The sequence below is a fragment of the Betta splendens genome, chromosome 4, assembly GCF_900634795.4.
Source record: "Betta splendens chromosome 4, fBetSpl5.4, whole genome shotgun sequence".
Taxonomy (NCBI): Eukaryota; Metazoa; Chordata; class Actinopteri; order Anabantiformes; family Osphronemidae; genus Betta; species Betta splendens.
Window position 1 is genome coordinate 4156347 of NC_040884.2, and position 24443 is coordinate 4180789.

At 47.7% G+C, this 24443-nt stretch overlaps 2 protein-coding genes across 3 annotated transcripts; both read left to right on the forward strand.

Annotated features, from left to right (window-relative positions):
- Positions 1–1125: 1125 nt before the first annotated feature.
- On the forward strand, positions 1126–6233 carry c4h1orf210 (chromosome 4 C1orf210 homolog). The gene is made up of 4 exons (XM_029149246.3): positions 1126–1296; positions 3820–4314; positions 4395–4586; positions 5136–6233. The coding sequence occupies exons 2-4, from the start codon at positions 4257–4259 to the stop codon at positions 5309–5311; spliced, it is 426 nt and encodes a 141-aa protein (XP_029005079.1). The 5' UTR covers positions 1126–1296; positions 3820–4256; the 3' UTR covers positions 5312–6233.
- Positions 6234–6327: 94 nt separating this feature from the next.
- ap1m3 (adaptor related protein complex 1 subunit mu 3) lies at positions 6328–23242 on the forward strand. 2 transcript variants are annotated; one of them, XM_055508157.1, is made up of 12 exons: positions 6328–6446; positions 11159–11315; positions 11813–11880; positions 11963–12093; positions 14581–14728; positions 15306–15432; positions 17206–17348; positions 17604–17675; positions 17824–17982; positions 19133–19258; positions 19684–19759; positions 21696–23242. In XM_055508157.1, the coding sequence occupies exons 2-12, from the start codon at positions 11180–11182 to the stop codon at positions 21716–21718; spliced, it is 1209 nt and encodes a 402-aa protein (XP_055364132.1). In that variant the 5' UTR covers positions 6328–6446; positions 11159–11179; the 3' UTR covers positions 21719–23242. The 2 variants fall into 2 exon arrangements, with proteins under 2 accessions (XP_055364132.1, XP_029004782.1); XM_029148949.3 differs by lacking the exon at positions 6328–6446 and adding an exon at positions 6770–6956.
- Positions 23243–24443: the final 1201 nt, after the last annotated feature.

The window sequence follows — 24443 nt, forward strand, 5'->3', positions numbered from 1 at the left end:
CTCCTGGAGCGTCGGCCCCCGCGGCTCAGAGGAGGACTTTGTTTGTCCGTAAGTCTGGCCGTCCATTGTTATGTACAATGAGACACGTGTTGTTATTTCCTGCCCCTCTTAAAAGGCAAAACGTTCCCATCTTCTCCACAAGGAGGCCGTGACCTCTGACCCTCACCACTTCACTGGCAGGACAGTAAACATCCCATGAAGTGAAGTGGGGAAAGCCCCTGGTCTCTTCTGCAGAGTCGACGGTGGTCCAGATCCACTGTCAGAACCATGATGACACAGAAGAGCTGACATTAAATGAACCACTGAGGTCAACGATGGCCCAGTCATAGTGTAGAGTCCCTTCCTAATGAGCAATTGAGCCTCAGAGCTGGACCATGAGACGCTTGTTGAAATCGTGTGCAGTCATTAACGCAGTGTTTGTGTTTCTTCAAGCTGGCCAACACATCTGTTAAACATAAAACCCCCAGCTATTCACTTTATTCTCATCCCAACTTAATTCCTCTCGGCTTCTCGCGTGCTTTGACCGGTGCAAGGTCCGGTTCAGCCCGGAATCGGACGTCAGACGTCGTGCACGGTGTCTGTGACGGGAACCCCCTCCTTCCTTCGGCGGGTGCTGAGTTATGGTTTCACCATCCCAGTCCTTCTGCCCCAAGACACGCAGCTGGAGCATCCTGGAGCTCAGAGCGCTGGAGCATCGGCTCACGGCCGGGCCAAGGGAAGTGGCCCCATTGTTTTCGGGGTCACCTGGCTTTTCCTTTCAGATCCACCCGAGGTCTGCCCTCACTGCTCAAGCTGCGCGCCTTAAATAAACAGAAGTTATCTTGTCCTCAGCAGCCAAACTGCACACGCAGCTAATGCAGGTGTCAAACCAATGATGTGATTATTCACCGGACCCGCGTTTACTCTGACAGCAGTCTTTGTAAAGAAGCGGGTTTGACTGGTTGCTGCTGGTGCTCAGCGTTGCCGCAGCCACGCTACAGAATGGGGCACAGGCTGTCGGTTCTGTTGGCATTTCCTGGTTTGACGCCGCTGACAGGACCAGGTCTGCGGTGCCATTGGACAGCGAGCGGAGGAGGCGGGGGGAGGGAGCACACCTTGGTTACAAAGTTACCCATTAACCGCCCTTCGGCCGAGCGGCTGCAGCGCTGCGTCTCGTTTGACCTTTGCACGACGTTGCTCCATTTCACGGTGAAAAGCAAACAGGAACGCAGCCGGTCGCAGGAAAACGATATGAGATTCAACGGTCGGAGGGCGAAGCTGCTGAAGATCCAGGGACCGACACAGGCCGGGGAGCAGGTAGGACCCGAAAGCACCCACTCAGGTTGACGCAGGACGGGACTGTGCCATAAAGAGCAGCGTTGGAGTCTGTTAGAGTCAGGGTCAACGCCGTCCAGTCAGTCGGATTAGCAGCAGCTGCTCGAGGCCTGCGTTCACAATCAGTGATTGCACTTCACACTTGGAGGCCGCCGTTTCCTGCACCTGCAGCTGAACTCCCCTCCGCTCCCTCTCAGCTTGGGGCCAAACCTCGTGGTGGTTACACACACGCTGTCATTGTTTCACTCCTATCTTTCACCGTCGTCTCTCGGCAGCACCTCCAGGGAGAACACGGACCCTTATGTACATGTTAACCACTGTTTTCACCCCAAACACTCATGATACAGGTTTTTCACTGTGATGCGTTGAGCTGCTGTAGCTTCTCTGTAGACGCTGAAATTATTTCACTGCTAAAATACATAAAGCAAACATGACATTTAAGGGACTCTGGACCTTCAGCCTGGAGCCTGAAAGGGTAAATAACAAACGCACATGACTGATTGTTTCGATGTGAAGTTATCACAATAGGGTTCAACCCGAAGCCGTGGCGTCCGACAGCTCGAGTCGCTGTGCGTTAACTAATCGCGCGCTTGAACAATGTCGCTGGCAGCTGCTTTTTAACTTGCTGCTCCCCCTTATTGCCATTATCCCCCGCAAACAATCGCACTGTCTGACTCCTCCACACGTTTGCAAACAGGACAAACACACAGAGGCGCTTGGCAGCGGGATGAGAGGCCGAGAGGGAGCTCGCGTGCTGCTCTGCGGGTCGGTGGGTCAGTCGGAGGACGGCTCCGGGTTTGTCTGTGGAGAATGAAGGGCGGTGAACGCTGGATTCTGGTCAAATGCACTCATGGAAAGTTGATTTCATTCTATGAAGCCTCCTATAGTTTATTTGCCTGTTGGAGGCAGCGTGATCGCGCGCCATGAGCAGAATATATTAGTGGTGTTTGATTCAGTCTGATGACAGAACATTTCGCCCTCTGGTCATCATTAGTGTGTGAACTGACAACTTCTGGGCACTGAAACAAAAACTGTCATTGTGTGCGCACACAGACACACACAGACGCGTTCAAACGCAGCTCATCACACCTTTGCACAGTCCATTTCCAGCCCTGCTCCTGCTCCGTGTGTGCATGTCTGCTGTGTTTAGCCTGTGTGAGGACAGAACAGGAAGAGATAAAGGCAGCCCCGCTGGCGTGTTTACAGCCAGCACCGCTGAGGAGAATAGCTGCCCAAGATGAATAGGAAGAGGCCTAATGGCTGGCGCTAAGTAGTCGGAGGCCTCCTGCTGTGAAGGATCGCCACAGAGCCAAGGAGGCGGTTCACGTGAACCCTGAGCCTCATTTCAGACGCGTGGGGGGTCTAGTTCGCTTCCGAACACATAAATGTAAGCTACGAGAGACAAGAAGGCCATTAGCTAAAACACACTCTCTCGAACAACCCCAAAGCCTGGACGACCTCTGGCTCTAAGTAATGGTGGAGGAACCGCGACTTCACCGGCTCCGTCCGTCTTCAGTCATGAGCATAAACAAAGCAGGACTCTTGTTTCTCTGCTTCCGCCATTTCAAGACAAGCTTAGCTTTTTACATTACTTTATACACCATTCTATAAATTATGTATAATTATAGGTCAATTAAGCTTTAAATAATTCTGTTTAAATATTAAAATATTTTTCTTTACTTTGTTACCTCACTACAGTTATACAGTACATTTGATTATTAAAATGTCAGCCTGGCGCTGGAACGTCCAGTAAGCGATGAAAGGTGAACATGTGCAAAAGGACAACCAGGAACAGTAACACGGATACGAACAGAACCCGTCTAACCTCTTCACCGCTGTACTGTAAACACTGACCGGCCTGTAGACCCGTGCAGGCAAATACATACAAATTTGCAAATAGCTGCACACAGGTCGCACTGTTTAAAACACCAGCCAACGCAGACGGCGGCGCTGCATTTGCATTCAGAGCCACATACAGGAGAGATGCACACAATCATGTACTGTATGAGTGATACCCCAGGATTGGATCAATATTTAGCAGCTTCTATCATCACCCATCTGCATTTGTTTGAGCTCCCTTCCAGATTCTGACCGTTCACGGCCACACAAACGTTCATTAAAAGGCTTCTCCACGTCTTGGTCCATTGTCCTTTTGGGAATCAGCCGACATGTGGGCCCGTATTGGAGGAAGTCCAGTCAAATTCTTTCACACACTCCCCACACATACGTTAGCACCAGCCAGAGCCGCGGAGGAAGGTCCTGCTGTATGTGGTGCTTCCTGTTTGTGGCACGCTCTTCCTGTTGTGGATGGGATCCTTCGCCGCCTCATGCTTAATTACACCCTGTGAATTCAAAAGTCCCATTACACCTGGGCTGGAGCTGTGCCAGTTGTAAATAAATCTCATTTTACAGCAAGGTGCTTTTTGCGGGTGTGTAAATGTGCAGGATTGGTAAATGAACTGTTTGATACTGATTTAAATTCCCTTTTCTCTTCACTTTCTCCAGAGCTTCATCTCGTGTCTGCCTCCTTTCTGCTGTAAACATTCTGACTCATATACAGGATGCTAGCGCTGGCTCCACCTTCCACTTGTTACTGACCTCAGTCCCTATCACTCAACCTTGCCACCTAGTGGAGCTCCGTGGGCTCATCTTCCTCTGGTCGACCTAAATCACCCAGGCAACTGCCTCCCTCATCTGGGGAGAAGCTTTCTGTGCAACGTGTACCTCAAACGCAACATTAATCAGCTTCAGCCGCTGACGCCCCCCTTTCCCTCAAAGACTTGTGCGGGATCTTCCAGAAAGAACGCTGTTCCCTGGATGAAACGTGTGCAGGAAACTCCCATGACCCATGGTTTCATGTTGGAACTAATGGTGCAGCAGAGCAGGACACAACAGGAAGCTGACTGAGCCACGCAGAGGGAGCCGCTGCCCAAAGGAGCCAGATGGCAACATCTGCAGAACCTCTAAACAGCACATTCTCACCAACAACAGCGCTCAATGGTAGGAATCCAGTTGTTACCAGCGAATGTTCTCAGTGTGCGCTCTGAAGGTGGTGATGTGACGTGAATCCTCCCTTCCAGACACTTTAACAGGCCCGAAAACGTACGGCAGCCACAGCTGGGAGTTCCTGCTGGCTGTCCTGGTCACGGCCGTCTCCGTCTCCGTCATCATCGCGCTCCTGGCGAAATGTCAGGTGATTCAGCGCTACCTGGCGAGCTACAGGCACACCCGGCTGAGGGAGTCCGACACGGCCAGCCAGTGCGACTCATCCGGTTAGTTCCTCCCCATCACGTTTAGTGTGCGAATATTAACACCGCGCCTCGTTATCTCGTCTCACCTCTGAGAAGCTTGTGTTGAAGGGAGAAAAAGCTACTTACTCTGTGTATTTATCAACCGCCTGTCAACAATGTGACAATTACACATGATATAATTGCAGTGCTTTCATAAATATAGAGGCCAATTATTATTCAAAAATATAATGGTTGATGGGTGATAATAGCAGTTGGACAAAATACACTGTGGACATGGATGCAATGCAAAAGAGCTTTGATCGAAGCCCTCAGTGCGCTGAATAAAGCTCCAAGGTGATTAATGTGTCACTGAGTCAGACATTAGTTTAACCAGGATAGCTTATAAATCCAGGATTAATCTGATGTGGCCCCACGAGACACTGCAGACGAAACAAAGAAGGATGGACGTCATTTAATCAGCTCGGCGCGATGATCGTCTGAACTGCAAATATGAACCTGTGGCAGCTGTGAGGTCTTCATCATTAGCTGGAAGCGCGTTACTGTAGCCTCTGTCTCTGCCGTTGCTTCCAGTCATGGACGTGGAATTCGCCGCGCGCGGCGCCGTGAGCGAGGAGGACGACGACGGCTTCATCGAGGACAACTACATCCCAGCCAGCGAGAGAGCGCGAGCTGAGAGGGCAGCGCAGAGGATGCAGGAGGAGGAGGACTCTGAGGAAGAGGACGACACTGTGTTCACCATCGCCTAGCAGGCTGCCTCGCGTCCCGGCCGCTCCACTCCCACCTTGTCTTTCTTAGTTTTCTGTCGCTTTTTTATGAATGAAGTGTAAATAAGACGCTCACGTACTTGGATAAAATACCGGTACGGGAAGCAAAACATCACAAATGAGGGCAACACAGATTCCGTTAACACAAAGGGCATTATTTTACCTACAAAAGGCACCAAGACACATGATCACAGCCTATTCTCAGCGTGACGAGCACAGGGGTAAAAAAAGCCCAGGTTCCACATTTTCCACAGTAACCACTCTGTTTATAGCTGAGCTGCGACTGTAAAAGCAGCTCAAGTCCTGAAAATCATCTCCAGCCTGTTCCCGTGCACCAGGTGCACCAGGCTCACCTGGTGGGTGTGGTTCTGTCAGTTGTCAGTGACACGTCTACAGTAAACGCTGTAGGGTTTATGACTGAGGAAACAATGTATTGTGTCACTATTTCAAACAAACACACATACACACTTTATTAGATACAACTGTCTGAACAGCTTCAGCTTCAGATTGGATTAGACTGTGCACGTGTACCTAATAAAGTGGCCAGTGGGTGTAGACAGGGAGCTAAGCCATGAAAGGGTTGACAAGGTCAACTCGTGTCCATTCGCTTTTAGACTCATGAATCGCTTTTAGAGTCATGAATCGCTTCCTGTCTGCAGTGTATTTAAATAAATGTCTGTGAAACGTTGTGTAACACTATCAGTTAAAAATATACAGCAGTTCTGTAAAAACAGGACGCTTGCTCATGTACAGTCACACACGTCTGCTGTCATATGCTTTCAGTGCTATTGTAGGATGGTAACTATGAGGTTCCTGGTGTAAACTCATCAGATTTTGTTTTTATGTTGTATAATAGTGTGGCTTTAATAAAAATCTAAATATAAGATAAACAGTGACACGTGTTCTCTCTGTGTGGGTCAAATCTATTTTTAAACCCAAACACTTAATATGAGCTGTTGGTTCTGAACCATTTGGTGTCGTTTGCCTCACGGGTCACAAGCTCCTCACTTGTTTTTAACTTCGCGACGGTAACTGGGCCTGACACCGCGTCTCGACGGGAGGCCCGGAGCGTTCGGGTCCTCGGAGAACCGTCCAGCTGATGAGCGCGGACTGACAGGTCTGTGAGAGGCTGTCAAGCGAGGAGCGCCTACCCGGAAACGCGGCGAGGAAAGTTCGCGCGCGTGAGCGAGAGGGAACCGGAATCCGACTTTCAAAATAAAAGCTAAGCAATTGTTACGCGTAATAATACGTTTTGGTTGGTCGGGTAGAGATATATTTAGATTTTTAACATAAAAGCGTCCTAAATGTGTAGTGAAGTGCAACAGACTGAGCAGCGGCTGAACGCACACTGCGGAAATATCTACGCGTCGCTAGCAAAGCGCTGAAACCCCGGAAGTCGCGCTCGCGTCGCTGACGCGGACTTGACGCGTGGCTCCGGAAAAGCAGCCAGTTGCAACGACTGAAGAGAGTGGAGGAGGAAGGAGGATGGGAGCGAACGCTAGTCCGCAGAAGTGACCTAAATATCACCGCAGACCCGCCAGTTTTCTAGCTTAGTTCTTGCACACGAGGATCGGTCCCAGTCAAGATGTCGGCGTCGGCGATTTTCATCCTGGACCTGAAGGGGAAGGTGAGTTTGAGGCGACTTGGTGGAGGGAAGTTGACATCAGCGTTATGAAGGAAGCACCTGCTACGAGAGAGGGCGTTAACTTACATTACTCATAAGAACCCCACAAGTGTGACAGAACCTACATATACGGATGGTTAGATGTGAATCATATGCATCTACCAGCTACTTCTCGTCTATTTCCGGACATACCGGTTATATGTGCGCCTGTAAACCTCATGTGAGACGGGCGACAGTCAGGAAGAGACGCTCAACTGGCCGAACTCGTTCCACGAACGCGTCCGTAGACACAGAGGGCTTGTTCGTGTGCAGCGATGCAGCCTTTATTCTTACTGATGTGTCCTATTTCAAGTTTAAAACTTTGCTCCGCGGCCGCAGCGGCGCATCTCCTCCAGAATCACGCACACACTCCTCGAGCCGCGGTTCGGAAAACGTCCGGGCAGCTGCTGGAAACGAACGAGATCCGCTCCAGGAATGCGCTCAGAGATGAAAACTTGTAGGTGACGTTATCGGGAGCAGGAACAAACGCTGGTTGAACAGTTTAAAGCAAACGCTATTCACTGCAAGTCCTCACATTTAAGTCAAAACAAGCAGATGCTCAGTATTTATCTCTCCGAAATCCCTGAATTAATGTCAAGAGTTGATAACTGAATGGGAGAAATTTGATGGCTAATACATTTCTTAAATGGTTCTGATTTAATGACCAATCTGTTCTTTCTTCTGCATTTACTGATTAATGTTTGCTTTGCCGGATGTTCTGATGCATCTTAATATCTCAAATACCTTTTCCTGCTCATTCAGCACACTATGGTCTAAAGAGATTAGTATAAACGAAGCCATTTGAGTGTTTGCATCAAAGGGTAGTAAAAAAAAATTGGTCTGACGTTGGTCAAGGTTTGGTATTTTATAATGAGCAACTTCAGTTGTTAACGGAATTCATTTTTTCAGATTAATTCCATCAGTAATAATTAATGGATAGTGATAAAACCTTGGTGGCTGCTGTGAAAGTAAACTTGTGTTTTGATTTTAAAGCCATGGGTCATCTGCGCACGGCAAAAGTCACTGCTTTGGTCCTTATTTTTTTAATTGATATCTTTACACAGATTTTTAAAGAGCTTTTCTAGGAAAGGGCACAGTTCTGTGGTGTGAATAAAAAGAGGACACCCCGTTTTCCCTTCTCCTTTCATCAAGCTCCACGTCTAAACCTCACAGGGTTCATTTATTTGAAGAGAAGAAAAGGAATAGCTGAAACAGCCTTGTATGCTTGACAATACCCATCAGGGCTGAGGATCAGCCTGGATGTGTGATTGTACAGATTAAAGCCTCTCTCTTTCTCCCGCTCGCTGCCTGTCTGCCTCTGCCCTGGGGCAAGTAGCTGGGGTCTGTAGCTCCACCGCCGGCCTTCCCTCCTCCTGTCCTGGCCAGACGGGTCCAGCGTCCTCTGTTCCAGCAGCGATCATTAAAAAACGTGGTTCTACTTAATGCTCTAATATTCAGCAAGAGACCAACGCAACCACATGGAGGCAAACTTCCTCTAAGTTGTAGCTGTAGCTCTGCAGGGAGCTGCTGTGTCGCCTGAAATCTGTTCCAGAATATTCAATACGTGATCAAGCGTTCAGCTGTCATCAGTAGTGTGTCAGAATGTGGGTAGTCTCATGCAGTACTGGAAATTCAAGGTCACTTCAATTGGGTTAATGCCAGAAGATGAGACTAACATACATGACACGCATTTCATGAGTGACGGGTGTTTCTTGTTACCCAGCAACCAAATCACAACTCTGTGATGCTTTCGCACGGGATTTGACCTGTGACCTGCTTTTGGTGGCAAAAGGGATAAATCAGGTTCACAAACGAGACCTGAGAGATAGAAACAACAACAAACTCCAGCAATTAGTCATCCTCGCGTCTGGATGAAGACACAACCTGAATGGTCAAGAGGAATAAAAGGAGGCTGCACGACAAGGAAAAACAAATCAAATATCAGGGTATCGTTCTTATACATTCCAATATGCCATCAGTCAAATACTGTAGGTAGGTGATCGTTCTGTGGCTGCAGCCACACACACACACACACTCCAACAGAACACACTTGCATGTTTCTGTTGTACGGTTCGTGCTGTGATTGTTTGACTGTCGCTGCGCCGCCGGTTTTCCGGCCTTCGCCGGCTCCTGTTTACTTCCAGCGAGGGTTTTCTGTTGCCGTTTGCCTTTGGAGGACGGCAGCGAGTGGTTCCTATTGATTTCACCCACTAACAAACTTCCACTGCTGCAACGATTTTTCCTTGATAACTTTAAAGGCCGCTGGTGTATTTAATCGCTAACACTTTGTTAGGGGTGTATTTATCAAACTCGATTGAATTGATTATATCAAATTGAACCAGAAAGCGACACTAAAACTGCTCCACAAATCTAATTTAATTTGAGCTATTTATTACTTGCGGGGCTGGATGGGGTTTGCTGAAGGTGCTCTTATTCCAGCATTGATGTCTTCATGGTTCTCTTACAGTAGATCTCGCCTCTTTTTATTAAACACACAGTTCAGGAGCGAAATCGGCAGCAGACATCACGGCCGCCTCCAAACACGCTCGTTTCCCGCGAAAGTGTTCTGAAAGTTCAGCTGAGCTTGAATCTTGAGCATATGTGAACCACAAGACACGACGAAGCTGCATAGGAAGCACAAATGAGGGGCAGAAATGTTTAGACTCGTAAAAGCCAGCACAACTTAGCAGCGTGAGCCGGTGGTTCCACTTGGAAGCGTCGTATCAGACTTTAATGAGAGCTGGATTATTAAGCAGTTGAGCTGCGCTTTAGGCCATGAAATATGCTGTTTGTGTGAGGTGTTCTGTTTGATGTGATGCACCTCTGCACAACCTACGCCTCTCAGCGGGTTTATTACGTCTAATCTGGGTTTTACCCACACCCGCTGGGAGTTCTGTCCGTCAACATTGATTGTGTGGTTTTGAATTACACACCGGCGTCAGCTGGTGTCATCCTGTTTGTGTCCTGGGGACAGTGGCCACCGAAATTCTTTATGCTGGAATAAACAACAATAAGAGCTGCAACAGAGAAAACTTCACAAATTATTTATTTATGTGATATGAGGGATGGGCGGCATTTTCAACTCAGATTTGTTTTCTGAACTGTAATTCATATCTCTGGACACTTCTCCAGGGACCTTTCATACAAAGATTGGTCTATACCTCATTCTCTGCTTCCGGTGACCTCTGACCCCTTCCCTCTGTGGTTTCCATCCCTTCTCATGGAAGCTCAGCCGCAGCCTGTTCATATCCTTTCTTCTCCACAGATTACTTTACTGTGCAGGAATTTTCCTTTTTTCACTTCTTATTTCCTTGTGCCTTTGTTGTATGTGCTCCGGTGTGACCCTGGTGCAGCACAGACGCCTCTATTATTGCGTGTGCGTGTGCGTGTGCGTGTGCGTGTGCGTGTGCGTGTGTGGTCTTGATCCCTCAAGCGTAGTAGCTTTGATCTCTTCTTTCACTTCACCCTTTCTGTCCGGACGCTCTCAGGATTGCTGACTCATCTTGTTTGTGTGTGTGTGTGTGTGTGTACATGTGTTTCTATTAAACTCTGGAGGTGTGGCAGCTTCAGCGAGTTCTCTTTTTGAAAACATAAATCTAAAACCTTTTTTAAATCTCGAGTTGCGTGAAGAAATCCATTTTAATACTGAAAAGCTCAGACTCGCACTTCTCAGACGCTTGTTGACAGAACCAAATAAGATGAATAATGGGGAGAAAGTTTCTTTTATGGAAACAGGATGCAGATCTAGTCATAGCACGAGCCTACTGATGCTAATCGCCTTTAATGAGGCTCACAAACCCCAGTCAGGACTTTAATGCATAAATAGGTGCAGCGTAGTCCATCTGAAAGTGTTGCACTGGTGCAAGTAAGTGGGATTCATTCTCTGCAGCCCAAAACTGTACATTCACAGGGTTTCATGTTTCAGTTGGAACCAAAGTGGTGAAACTGGCATTCTGACAAAAATAGCAGAACCTTTTTTTATTAGCCTGAACCGAACAGACCTTAATGCATTGGGGCGTAAATAAAGGTTGATGGTTGTTTAACTGGGATCCACTGCATGTTTAATATTCATTCGCTGGTGATGCTGCAGCATCTTTCGGTGCTGACGCCCAGCGTCGCGGCCGCAGGCTCGGGTGCGTGGCTTAATTTGCTGCTGTCGTTACCAGGTGCTGATTTGCCGTAACTACATGGGGAACATGGACATGAACGAGATCGACCACTTCATGCCCATCCTGATGAAGAGGGAGGAGGAGGCTGAAATGACGCCGCTGGTGAGCCACGGCGCTGCTCACTTCATGTGGCTCAAACACAGCAACCTTTACTGTATCCGCTCCAGTTCACGGCCGAATAACCTTGCTGTTTCACATCCCAGGCGTTCATTCTCATACACAGCAGCTCCGTAATGGAGGCCCTGTAGCTGAAAGGCCTCATCCACAGGGATCTGAGCTTCTGGGCTCCAGGTCTCGGTAGCAGTCGGCTTCATCTTGTTTTACTCCCATCGTGTGTCATCATCAGACGCAGACTCACTCTGAAGCTTCGTGCACTCAGCTGCTCTATTCTACATCTCTTTTCCCATCACATCAGGCAGGCAGACTTTTTTGCACGTTATTAATTCACCACGTTGAGGTTGTGAGTAATAGTAAGCATTCCCAGCGCGCGGCTTCATGCAGCCGAGCTGCTTCTCCTCCCCGTGGCCGTGTTCTCAATCACATGTGAATGTGCTGATTCTGAACTCTGCTTTTCACTGCGTTCGAAGCGGAGGTGTTCACCTGCCTCTCCGCTCGCTCCTCGTGCTGTTGCTCCTTAACATCCTTCCTCAGTGGTGGCGATGACTAAGAAGAACGCCAACGCGGCTCTGGTCTACTCCTTCCTGTACAAAATAATCCAGGTGAGTCTGTTGTTGGTGGTTCTGGTGTCGGGTCAGTGGAGGTTCTGTATGAGCTTTACACGGGGCTTCGCTCCATGTGCAGGTTTTCAAGGAGTACTTCAAGGAGCTGGAGGAGGAGAGCATTCGGGACAACTTTGTGACGGTGTACGAGCTGATGGACGAGGTGATGGACTTCGGTTTCCCTCAGACGACCGACAGCAAGATCCTTCAAGAGTAAGAAGCTGCTCGTGTGCGCGTGGGCAGGAAACGCAACGCTGACGCACTTAGCGTGAGGAAAACTGAGTGGGGTTCACGCGTTGACGTTTAAGGTTAACGCTAATCAAGCTGCTAAATGCATAAAACTGAAGTTTGAAGCTCTCAGAGGCCACGTTTGCTGCACTCCAGTCTGATTTGAATGTAGCCACATTAGCTCAAGTGGAGCCCACATCAACCATCAGGGGACAAATGTAGCAGCCAGTGAGATAATAGCTTGTATTTCCCACTGTAAATGACGGGCGGAGAGAAAAGACGAGTGTGTGATGATTCTGCTTGAAGAGCAACGGGCCAATTAGTTCTCTGCTCCGTTCAGCGCCACACGTCCAGAGACCACCCCATAATCACAGCACAGCTTTGTTCAGCGGGTGAAATGAACCGAAGCAACGCCGATCTCCTGTGTGTGTGTGTGTGTGTGTGTGTGTGTGTGTGTGTGTGTGTGTGTGTGTGTGTGTGTGTGTGTGTGTGTGTGTGTGTGTGTGTGTGTGTGTGTGTGTGTGTGTGTGTGTGTGTGTGTGTGTGATCACTGTTGTTTTGCTTCTTCGCAGCTCCTCTGAGACGCATTTGTTTCCAGGAACAGGCTCAGCACTCGGTCGATAAACAGCCAGTCACAGCAACAACAACAAACTTTATATTTGAAAAGCTCAGATTTACTGTTTGCCTTTTTGGAGCTGTTGGTGCACCATGGTCCTGTGTGTGTGTGTGTGTGTGTGTGTGTGTGTGTGTGTGTGTGTGTGTGTGTGTGTGTGTGTGTGGGTACAGTACAGTTTATTTAGCAGCTGAATGGGGCTGATAATTACCAGGCTCCTATTGGCACTCAAACACAATGACACCATTGGCTGGACACACTTGAGAAGGAGAAGAGGCCTTTTCTCGTCTGCACACATACAGTGCATCCACACGCTCTTTGTCTGCAGGCTGTTCGAGTTCTTTGGCATTTTCCTGCCCCGCGCCACAGAACGGCTCCTTTTACTCTCACTCATATCGTTGCTCGCGCTGCTAGAGCGCGCGCGCGCGTGTGTGTGTGTGTGTGTGTGTGTGTGTGTGTGTGTGTGTGTGTGTGTGTGTGTGTGTGTGTGTGTGTGTGTGTGTGTGTGTGTGTGTGTGTGTGTGTGTGTGTGTGTGTGTGTGTGTGTGTGTGTGATTCTAATGTCAGCTTACTGCCAGCCACCGCTTTCCCGTGTTTCATTAACATTTCTGAACAGAATCAGGGCAAAACAGAACAAACAGCCGAGCAAAACAACCCAATATCGACCCCGTGCACACTTGTTGCCGTCTTTCATCTTCCTGTCAGACTTTGCGGCGTGTTAACTCACATGCCAGACTCTCCCGGCGGGTGGAAGTGGGACAGAAAACCGGGGAGAAACTGTTGCCTCAATCCGTCACTCAATCTAGATCGTGTTTGTTTTGCACTTATTGAGTCAGAAAATGTAGAGTTGAGTTGAAAACACAATGCTTTAATTTTAGTATTTAATATTTTAATATTTGTGCCGCAAACCTTTTAAGTGACATTATTATCAGTATTTACAGATTGTTTCTACTGCCCCCAAGTGGCTGAAAAATCAGTATTTGCTGTTTTAAAGTCATTATTTGCTGAAACATAATATTTAAACTAATAAGAAGAGATTAAAGAAGGTCATTTTCAATGAGCTGAATGTGACTGACATTGTTATAGAGCCATTAGATGGGTGCAGCCCTGAGGGAGAGGTGCTGTGGGCAGGTGTTTGGAGACAAACAGGCCTTGTCACGTGTTGTTTACCTCAGAGCAGCTCCTCTATTCTCATAGGTCACTGTGTCCCCTTGGAGATGTGATTGACACAGACTGGATGTGGTTTAGTGGTTGATTGAGCTATTTATGTGCTTTTAACTATGAATGTGATGTTTAATCAGATGTTGTTCCTTTTTGGTGACAAAAATGAATCAATATAGAAATAAATATGAACATATATGTTAATGTGTTTCTAGGAGTGATTGGCTGCTATTAGTGGAGAATTTCTAAAACGTGTGGCTCAGAGCCGAGCAGCTGTGAGACAGAATCAGTGAGACGCTGGTAAATATAACTGTTCAGTCAGCAGCAAACAGTTACAGGAAGCTAAAACATGACACAAACGTGGAGAAATGCCTCCAGCTGAAAGGTTTTACTCACATCTTACCATCTGATATAAGAGTTCACGTAGATGAATGAAGCTAACGGTTTGTAAGAATTTCCATTGTCCAGTTAAATGAAAAACGTTTAGATCTTTTTTGGGCTTGGTTTGATTTGGTTGTTGATGAAGACAAGCACTCATCACTGTTGTCATTCTTACTCTTAATCTTCTTTTGGTGACAGACTATGGTCACACGCAGTGGCTCCTTCCTGCACCTCATTGAGGCATCAGATCATTTCCTTTTCACAGGCTTTGCTTGCTTTCTGCTCCTCCACTCAGCGTGTGCCTGTGTCTCCTTTAGGTACATCACGCAGCAGGGCCACAAACTAGAGGTGGGCGCCCCCCGACCCCCCGCCACCGTCACCAACGCCGTGTCCTGGCGCTCTGAGGGCATCAAGTACAGGAAGAATGAAGTCTTTATGGACGTCATTGAGTCGGTAAATCTACTGGTGAGTAGTAGTGGAAAGCTGGATATTCTCACGGTGCGCGGCCATGTTGGTGTTGAGCAGTATTCACATGTCACGCTGCTGCAATAACATCTGAGCACTGGAGCAGATAATTCACTGGATGCGGAGCAATGAATTGTGAGCAAATTAACTATTGTGTATCAATTTGCTGTGACTGACAGCTGCAGTGAGCCACGCTGTTCTCACTGTTAAGCATCATTAGCGCTTCATTCTTCATCCGACGCTCACGACCCATGTTAAATGCTTTGTCCTTGATGCCAAACCTCAAGGACGTGGCTGCAGGTTTGAGTCCCACGTGAAAGCGATGAGATTGCGTCGCTGCTGCTTCCTTTGCTGTGAATTTGTAATGTGTCCTGAGCATCTTTAACCTCTTCCACACCAGGGCCTTGCTCACGCTCAGCATCAGTGCTCAGGGCATCAGCTGCTTCGTTTAATGACCACAGTTTATGGCCAGGGGGGATCCTGACTCCCTGCTGATGTCTACATCGTTATTTAAATAAAGACAAGTAAAGCGTCCACATCCGTAGACTTTCCTCACCCTCTGCTCCTTTTTATGCAGGTCAGTGCCAACGGCAGCGTCCTGCGCAGTGAAATAGTGGGCAGCATCAAGCTGAAAGTGGTCCTGTCGGGGATGCCGGAGCTCCGACTGGGCCTCAATGACAAAGTGCTGTTTGAGATCACAGGCCGTGAGTAACAGCGAGTCGAGCTCCGTGCGTGCAGGAGCGTGAGAAGGCAACACAATCACATTGTGCCCACGGCGGGCTCTCCTCTCAGCCCCAGCAGGCACACCTTTAAAGAAGTAGTCCGCGTAGCAAATATCAAATCCGAAAATGCAGGACGTTCGACGACGGTTTCAGTGAACGCTCGCCTGCCTCATCGCTCGCCGTGAACTCGCCCACAGTCCCACCTTCACTGCCTCTTTGTGCCCAAAGCCCTCAGTCCCACAATCCCCCACTCAGCTTAGCTTTCATCCATCCTCATCTTCCTTTCCCTCCTCCCACTGTCTCCCACTGCAGCACCCACTGTGTGTCAATCCCTGCTCCCTTCTCGGCCTCAGTCGGCCACATTTCTCCTCACAGAGGGGGGAACGTCACTGTCGAGCCTGTTTGCCTCTGATTTAATCCTCACCCCGGGCTACAACCCTGCACATGAAAGGTGAGGGTGTGAGGATATCCTCTGTGTAGCCCTCGACTCCACCGCTGTGCGTTGCAGTCTGGGAAATAACAGCATGATCAAACATGCAGAAACACACACACTCTTACACACCTCATCTTCAGCAGACGATTTAACATACGATGTGACTCTCATTTAGGTCTAATCACTATGCATGGTGTGCACTTTTTATCACAGCTGGATCCATCACAGACTATAAATGAACGTTAAAACACTGCCCTCTGCTGGTAGAGGTTTAGAATTGTAATTCAACTCTAAATTTGTTCAGGTTCATTTTGTATTATTAATTACTTGAGTCCTCCTCCTTTAAAATAAAACACAGTGTGAGACATAGTTTCTATGTGATCAATATAAACTAATCTGCTACGTAGTTTCTTAGTTTCTTGCTTTGGATTGAACATTTCCTCTTATTTCGTGTGCAGCAGCCGACAGGAAACCGATTAGGTGTCTCCTGTCGGCTGCTGAGCACTAGAAGCATGGAAACAGGTGAGAGCAGCCTTAAAGACGAACCACAGGGAGAGACTGTCACGTCTTCAGTCCTCCTGCGTCCACACGCAGATACAGACACACACACTTGTCTCTTCTTACAGCCGCTGAGGTCCTACCTGTGACTAAGTGTCCCTCATGACCTTTAGTTCCTGGTGTGTGTGTGTGTGTGTGTGTGTGTGTGTGTGTGTGTGTGTGTGTGTGTGTGTGTGTGTGTGTGTGTGTGTGTGTGTGTGTGTGTGTGTGTGTGTGTGTGTGTGTGTGTGTGTGTGTGTGTGTGTGTGTGTGTGAGAACAATGAAGAAGGAAGCGTCAAACACAAACACACACTCGGTCTCCCAGGCTCAGGTCTGTGCTGCATTCAGAGCAGGTGGAGAAGACATTAGGTGGCTCTGAATGGCAGGTTTATCTATTAATGAGTTATTGTTCAGCAGATAAAATATATGTGCAGGTTGTGTGTGTCTGTGTGTGTGTGTGTGTGTGTGTGTGTGTGTGTGTGTGTGTGTGTGTGTGTGTGTGTGTGTGTGTGTGTGTGTGTGTGTGTGTGTGTGTGTGTGTGTGTACCTCTTCAGTGTGAAAGACGATGATTGCAGCAGGTTTTAAAGCAAACTGTGTGTTTGTGTGGCAGATAAATAATTGTTCAGTGGGGGACAGGAGGAAGGCAGATGGATTTAGTAGCTGTGTGTGTGTGTGTGTGTGTGTGTGTGTGTGTGTGTGTGTGTGTGTGTGTGTGTGTGTGTGTGTGTGTGTGTGAGTTTTAAAACTCTTCATATTCTCCTTTTTGTGTTTGCGTCTTTGCAGGAGAGAAGAGCAAAACGGTGGAGTTGGAGGACGTGAAGTTTCACCAGTGCGTCCGTCTGTCGCGCTTCGAGAACGACCGGACTATTTCTTTCATCCCTCCCGACGGCGAGAGCGAGCTGATGTCCTACCGTCTCAATACTACTGTGAGGAGGACACACGCGTACATTAAAGCTGCACCGAGTACAACAAAGTGCAAATATTAAAAATACGTATTATAGTCAATATAAAACTGAGATGGGATAAAATAATGCATCATTACATGAGGTGTAGTTCTTCAGTGCTGCTGCTGATGATGATGATGATGATGGTAGATCTAACGGTACAGTGGAGACGTTGTCTGCTGTGATGCACCTCAGCGCTCTGAGCTCCTCTCTGACCTTGTGCTCTGTCTCTGACAGGTGAAGCCTCTAATATGGATCGAGAGCATGATTGAAAAGTTCTCTCACAGCCGCGTGGAGATCAAGGTGAAGGTAATGATGAGTGACACACACACACGCACACACACTGTAACTCACTCAGGATTCATGCCTGTTTCCCAGTTACCGTTCACGTCATCAGACTCTCCTGTGTTGAAACGGCCTCCAATGACGTTTGACTCCGTCCTCTCACTCTCCACAGGCTCGAAGTCAGTTTAAGAGCCGCTCCACCGCCAACAACGTGTCTATTTATGTGCCGGTGCCCAGTGATGCTGACTCGCCCAAATTCAAGACCAGCACAGGCAGCGCCAAGTGGGTGCCTGAGAAGAGCGCGGTGCAGTGGAACATCAAGTCCTTCCCGGTCAGTGGCAAACACACGTCCCAAGTCCTGCAGTGGACCGTGACCCGGGCCCGGCTCCTGCGGCACCGGCCTCATTGTACCGTAGCTTCAGCCAGCCCAGTGTCAGGAAAATATGTACAGTAATACGATTTATAGTACTAAAAGTTGTGCACTCGTACAGTAACACACTCTTATCTCTTGTTTGGCTGCTCCTCTCATAGTTTCTGCTCCGCCTCTGCTATCACCAAAACACAAACTCTTCAAAAGACAAATTCAGCCCTTTAAAAAAAAAAAGAAAGGAAGAAAGAAGAACCTTGTGGAGCATTAATTCGCCGCAGGTTCCCTTTATCTGTCAGCTCCTGGTATCTCCCCAGTAATTCATTACGCTGTCAGCCTGTCAAACAGGTCGGGCGCCGCCGCTGCCGCTGACACATTGTTATCCAGTCTGTTTCCAGCTCCTCCCTCCGTCGCCCTGAACCTTTGTGTGTTCTAGCATCGCGGTAGTTGGACAAGATTCTACAGTCGCCGTGTGATGTTTAATAGGGGTTTGAGGAAACCAACTGGAAGCCGTGCTGTGTTGTGATAAGAGAAGCGGCTCAGTCGCTAATCCTCCGTCCATTAGCCCTCGGCTCCATCCTCTTCCCAACGTTGTTCTGGTGCTGGTGCTTTCATGAATTAGTCAGTTTGCCATCAGCTGCCTTTAAAGCCCAATGTGTGCGTCGTTATTGGTTATGGGGACATTATGCAAAAAAATGCTTTATTAGGAGCTGTAGGCGAGAATAAGGATGAGGAGGTTTAACAGTGTAATGGGAGTTTCAGCTGCAGTGTTTTCACTTTATTAAGACATTCGTTTTAAAGTCTTACTAAGTCTCTGGATCTGTGTTTCGTCTCAGTGCTCCTCACTTCTTCGTCTCAGATTTCAGCGGCTTTAAAATTGGACAATGATTTCACTGAGTAACGAGAGTCCAGCTTTTTACCCCGTTCTAAAACCGCTGTCTCATTCACCTTGACGTCAAATGGGACCAGCTCAGGTTGTCGCGCATGCAAAGAGTGGCTGCGTATTTATTGGTGCTGGACACGTTGGAGTGTCGTTCAATGGGACAAACTAAACAGGCTCAGGCTGCAGTTTGAGCACATGCATTCACAGCTTCCCTCCTCCTTCTGTGTTCAGGGCGGGAAGGAGTACATCATGAGGGCGCACTTCGGGCTGCCGAGCGTGGAGAGCGACGAGCTGGAGGCGAAGAGGCCGATCACGGTTAACTTCGAGATCCCCTACTTCACCGTGTCTGGCATTCAGGTTGGACCTATAGTCTGATGGCAGGAAACACAGAGTTAACAAAATAAAAGCACTAATTCTTCATTCACACACGGCTGCACTGCAGCGAGGATGCAGTGACTGTTACCAATGCTAGAACAAATAGATAAGTTTTAAGTCTTTGTCACAATTCTGAACACTCCTGCTGTTTAAAATCTCTGCAGAGTCATAGTTCGTTCTGCCTTTTCACAGAATGTAAATATAACAATAAGGTAAAAAGGTCACAGTTAGAGTAACAAACAATAGATATGTAATAAATGTATTACAGCACATCTAATCCCACAAGAGCATTTCATGTTAATATTAACATTAATTAAATCTAATTTAATTATGTTTTTAATACTGTAAGTCTGAATCACTGGATGAGGTAAGTGAGGTAATTTTCCCACACTGCCTGTGTTCCCCAGGTGCGTTACCTGAAGATCATAGAGAAGAGCGGTTACCAGGCGTTGCCCTGGGTGCGTTACATCACGCAGAGCGGAGGTGAGAGGACGCTCGGCTGAATCAGGGGTGTTTTAAATGCAAACGCACCGATCACACTTACACCTACTGGACTGATGCTGTATCGTGTTTTAGACAAACAGGCTGGAGGGAGTGTGAGGGAGTCTGGACATGCAAAATGAGCCTGGTTAATGTTTTTTTACACTTTCACACTGAGCTGTGTGGAACCAGAGGGGAAGTTTTATATGTAAGGTAACATTATATAAAATCAAAGGCACTCTCACATTCCTTTCAAACAGTAAATTCATAAAACCAAATGAGGAATGTTTCAAAATTGAAACGAAAAAGCCTCCTCGGGTGGTTATTAAGAGTTTACAAGCAAAGCCCAGCTCCTCTGTAGGCGATGTGATTGACAAAGGGATTAACAAGCAGCGTGTTAACACAGAAAATGAAGATATGAATTATGAACACAGGCATTAATGATTAATACGGTTTGACTACTTTCTTTTAATAATCCGTAAAAGCAGCTTTGAGTCCAAACTCTGCTAGAAAGCGGGAGGTTACCTCCAGGTTAAATGTGATGTTTTCCTTGTGAGAGCAATATAAGAATCAGCTTTTCTTCACCCCTGTTCCGTGTGCGCCCCAGGAATGAACCCTGCTGCGCCACATCCATCATATCCATTACCTGGCTCTGTCTCCGTGAGCCACAGCCTCCGGGGCTCCCAGTGACACCACACGGCAGCCGAGAGTCGAAACTTTATAAACCGCTAGCTTGTGACAGGGAATTATTTATTGAGGGTTTGTAGAGGAGTTTTGTGCTGTTGTCCAAATCCTCAACAGGGTTATTGTGAAGTCAAGGAAAGGCAGGCACTGCTCGTTTCTATAGCCTCTGAAGCGGCACTAAGCCGAGATTTTACTGCTTAAGACACAACACCTGCTTGAAAAGGTCCCTTATATCGTGCTGAAGTTACAGTACACTGACGAGGCTGCAGCAACAGCCTCCTGACTAGCTCACTAGTTCCAGTAGGTGGGGCCAGATGCAAATGATGTGGTAATGGAAGCCCAGCGCCTCGGCTCGTAGCCTCGGCTCGTAGCTCCGCGCGCCCCGCGGCTGAACCTGACTCGGTAGCATCCATCTTTTCCATTACCTGCCCGCGTCAGGTGCGAATCAGGGGCTGCGGAGGTTGAGTGATGCCGCTGAGTGCCAGGGGGCTCCCAGGGTGGCACTCAGCAAATGCCAAGGTCACCGCCGTCCCGCCGTGGCGGCAGCGAGGAAGCTCAGGCTGCGCGGACGAGAGAGGGGGAGACGGTGACGATGAGTGATGAAGCAGGGGCAGCGCAGGGAAGGGTATCGCCTCTCCTTTATTGGTGCCATCAGCAGTCAGGGAAGGACAGAGGCAGAGAAAGGAGCATGATCAAGTTTCACTCAGCACCACACATAGACACACTCCCACTGATTAAACAGCATCATGATACTGTGCAGACTTATTAATGAGTGATGAGCAGGCAGTTACTGTAGCTGTCGCACTGTAAAGCAGCACTGCTCCGAATATGATCAGACCCACAAGAAACACAAAATTGTACACGGTATGTTTAGATAGAAGCATTTTCAGAGGGTTAAACCTAATGATATAATAATAATAATAGTAATAATAATAGTTATAATAATAATAATGTTTTTGTTGTTATTATTATTGTGTTCCTCCACTTAGAATCCACCGAAAGGACTGGTATCATCTGTTTATTACTGTGTCGATCCAATAAGTCCAATAAGTTATCACTCGATTTTATCACATCATCATGTCTGACTGCATTAATCACTGGTAACATGATTTAGTAGCGTAGCAGTGCCGCTTTTAGTATTAGTGCAAATCTTGTTTAGGGATTTAATTAGCTTTAAATTGGCAGTGATGTGACACGAAGAGGTGATGATGGGGAGAACGCCGTGCTGAAGCTCCGCTCTTGCATCTCTTGGCAGATTACCAGCTGCGCACAAACTAAAGGGCACAGATGCTGCTGGACCAGTGGATGTTTCCTGCCTCCGTCTCCTCTGCTCTCCGCCGCCTTTGTTCAGCTGCCCGTCTGCAACAGACAGCAGAGGACAAGCGCAGGAGGACGCGTTCAGCCCCACACACACGCGCACACACACACACACACACACACACACACACACACACAAACACACACGCACACGCGCACACACACACACACGCACACACGCACACACACAAACACACACACAAACACACGCGCACACACACACATACACACACACACGCACACACACAAACACACACGCGCACACACACACATACACACACACACACTCACACACACTCTAAAGAAACGAGACATCGCGGCTTCCTCTGAGACGAGCTCGTCTCAGACGGGAGCGGCTGTTGCATCAACTCCGACCTGTGATTTATTTTTAAGGGCTCTTCAGGACTCCAGTAAAAACGATTTCGTATGCGAATAATGAACTGATAACTTCGTGACACTGCCTGGTTCTGGACGCGCTGTTGTTTCCTTACTTTTAATATGAAGTCTCTTAAGGTTAACTTAAAGCACGAGTCGGCAAACAAACATCATTTTCACTCTAGTTTCCTTGGGGGAAAAAATAAAACCATTTATTTAGCCTCATTGGCGGCTGTAACCCAACAAAGTGCCATGATGGAGCAACTGTGATGGGCTGTCATCGTAGCCATGACAATGTGATTGGTGATTTATTTTTTATCTAAATGAAATGTGCTACATTCTCTACTCGAGACATCTGTTGTAGAAAAGTCGGCACAGCCATCAGCTTTTTAACTATATTCCTTATAATTTTTACCCCACATTTATTCCAGCACGCTTGCTGGAGCGTCTGTATTATACATTCATTGCCTTAAAAATGTGTATATCATCATTATGTATCATTACCTTTAGCACTGTGAACATTATCCCCAGTGCACTGAAACTAGCACCAGCAACCAGATCAATGATTAATAAGGCACAATATTGTCCGAGGCGCTGGCAGTGTAATATAAAACCATGGCCACACTCCCTCCGGGCCTGTAACCTTGTCCTTTTGCTGGGAATCGGTTTGCAGCGTTGATGCGGAGACGAGGACGCAGCGCGGAGCCGCTTTTACGTCGTATGTCTGTTGTTTGTACAGTAGGTGGTTCCCCTGTGGAAAACGCTTTGAAGGACATGGGGGTCTTCTTCAGGATGGGAAAAAACGATTTATGTCGGAATCCGGGAATATTAATGTTGAGCTAATTGTCTGTTCACTCTTTTGTACGTCGGCCTCCCCTCATTTTGTTCCTCCTTTAAGCAGTTTGTGCTTTCTGTGCAACTGCACTGCCAACAGCTCTGATTTGACTTATTGCATCTCCACTGTTACAAACAAACCCCCTGTTACAATCAATCCATTATCCTGTCTGGGGATTTTTATTAAGTGTGTGTTTTTTTCCTAATTTATAAGCTGCTCTGCGTCCATAGGAAACAAAGGGATATATTTGGAAATAAACAACTTTTTTTATCTTACTTTGGAGGGAGTTTGTTTTTTACTAAAAGCTGTGAGATTAAATGAAACATGAAGCAAGTGGGAGCAGCTGGTTCGCATTTAGCATCAACTGCAGTCAAAATGAGCGAGTGGGTATCAACAGCCAGCTTGACTCTCAGTTCAGCTTTGGACAAGATACTGATGCTGCAGAGTCGTCCAGCTGTTCAACAACCGTTCCTCCACAGTAGATTCAATAAATCGGTTGAAAGTTAAATCAAGAAGGTTAAAAATCTGTGTGTGCCTGACCTTTAATATGCACTTCTATGCGGTTAATTATTTACTAAACTTAACCCGACTCAAAAAAGCTAAAATATATGTGACGAGTAGTGATCAGGTGAAAATAACTTGACAAAGTGGGTCCGTTTTGTCTGGAGCAGAGCACATTTCGTCTGGTGTGTGTTCCTTGTTTCGAGTGCTTTCGTGCTGCCTCTCTTCCACATGCACGGTCCTCTCTCCTCGGCCTCAGCGCTGCCTCTTCTCTGAGCGCACCGCTTTCTGCCGCCGCGCGTGGGTTCACGACCGGCCGCCGCCGCTGCTGAACACAGCAGGTCAAATGAAGGATTCGTGTCAGGAAGGATTGGAGGATTTTCTGTTTGTTGTGAGGAAACGCAGCATGGGCTCCGTGTTGAGCGGTGCTGGCCTGTATCAGCCCCTGCACGCCGCTGCCTTGTGCCTCCAGTTCACTGGCGATGACAGTGGAACCCCTTTGTTTCGGAGCTGCAGGTCGTGTGATAACTGCAAACGATGGATCCAAGGATTTGGAGGCATTTCACAAACACGGGCGACCTTCGTCTGCCACTCGCAGTCCCCCCCCCTCATCTTAATGGCGTCTGATCAGTGCGGGAGCTCGTTGTGTTCCAGGGACGGTGAGCGTTTTAACAGAAACAGTGCAGATTCAGTGTAACGTGATGCAGAGTATCAACGGTGCTGTTTTGTAAGTGCAGTGAAGTTCCGTGACTGCTCATGTGATACATTTGTGAGGAATTAAGGTCTGAGCCAAAACTACATCTAATATAATGAGGAGTGTTAGACACGTCCAACAACAGACCTGTGCTCAAATTAAAGACCTGCTCATTTTCAAATGAAAAGCATTAAAATGCATCTAAATCAGCTGCGTTATAGACGTGTGTGTCTTATTAGGACAAAGCGTAGAGAACTAGACAAACGGCAGACGGCTTCATC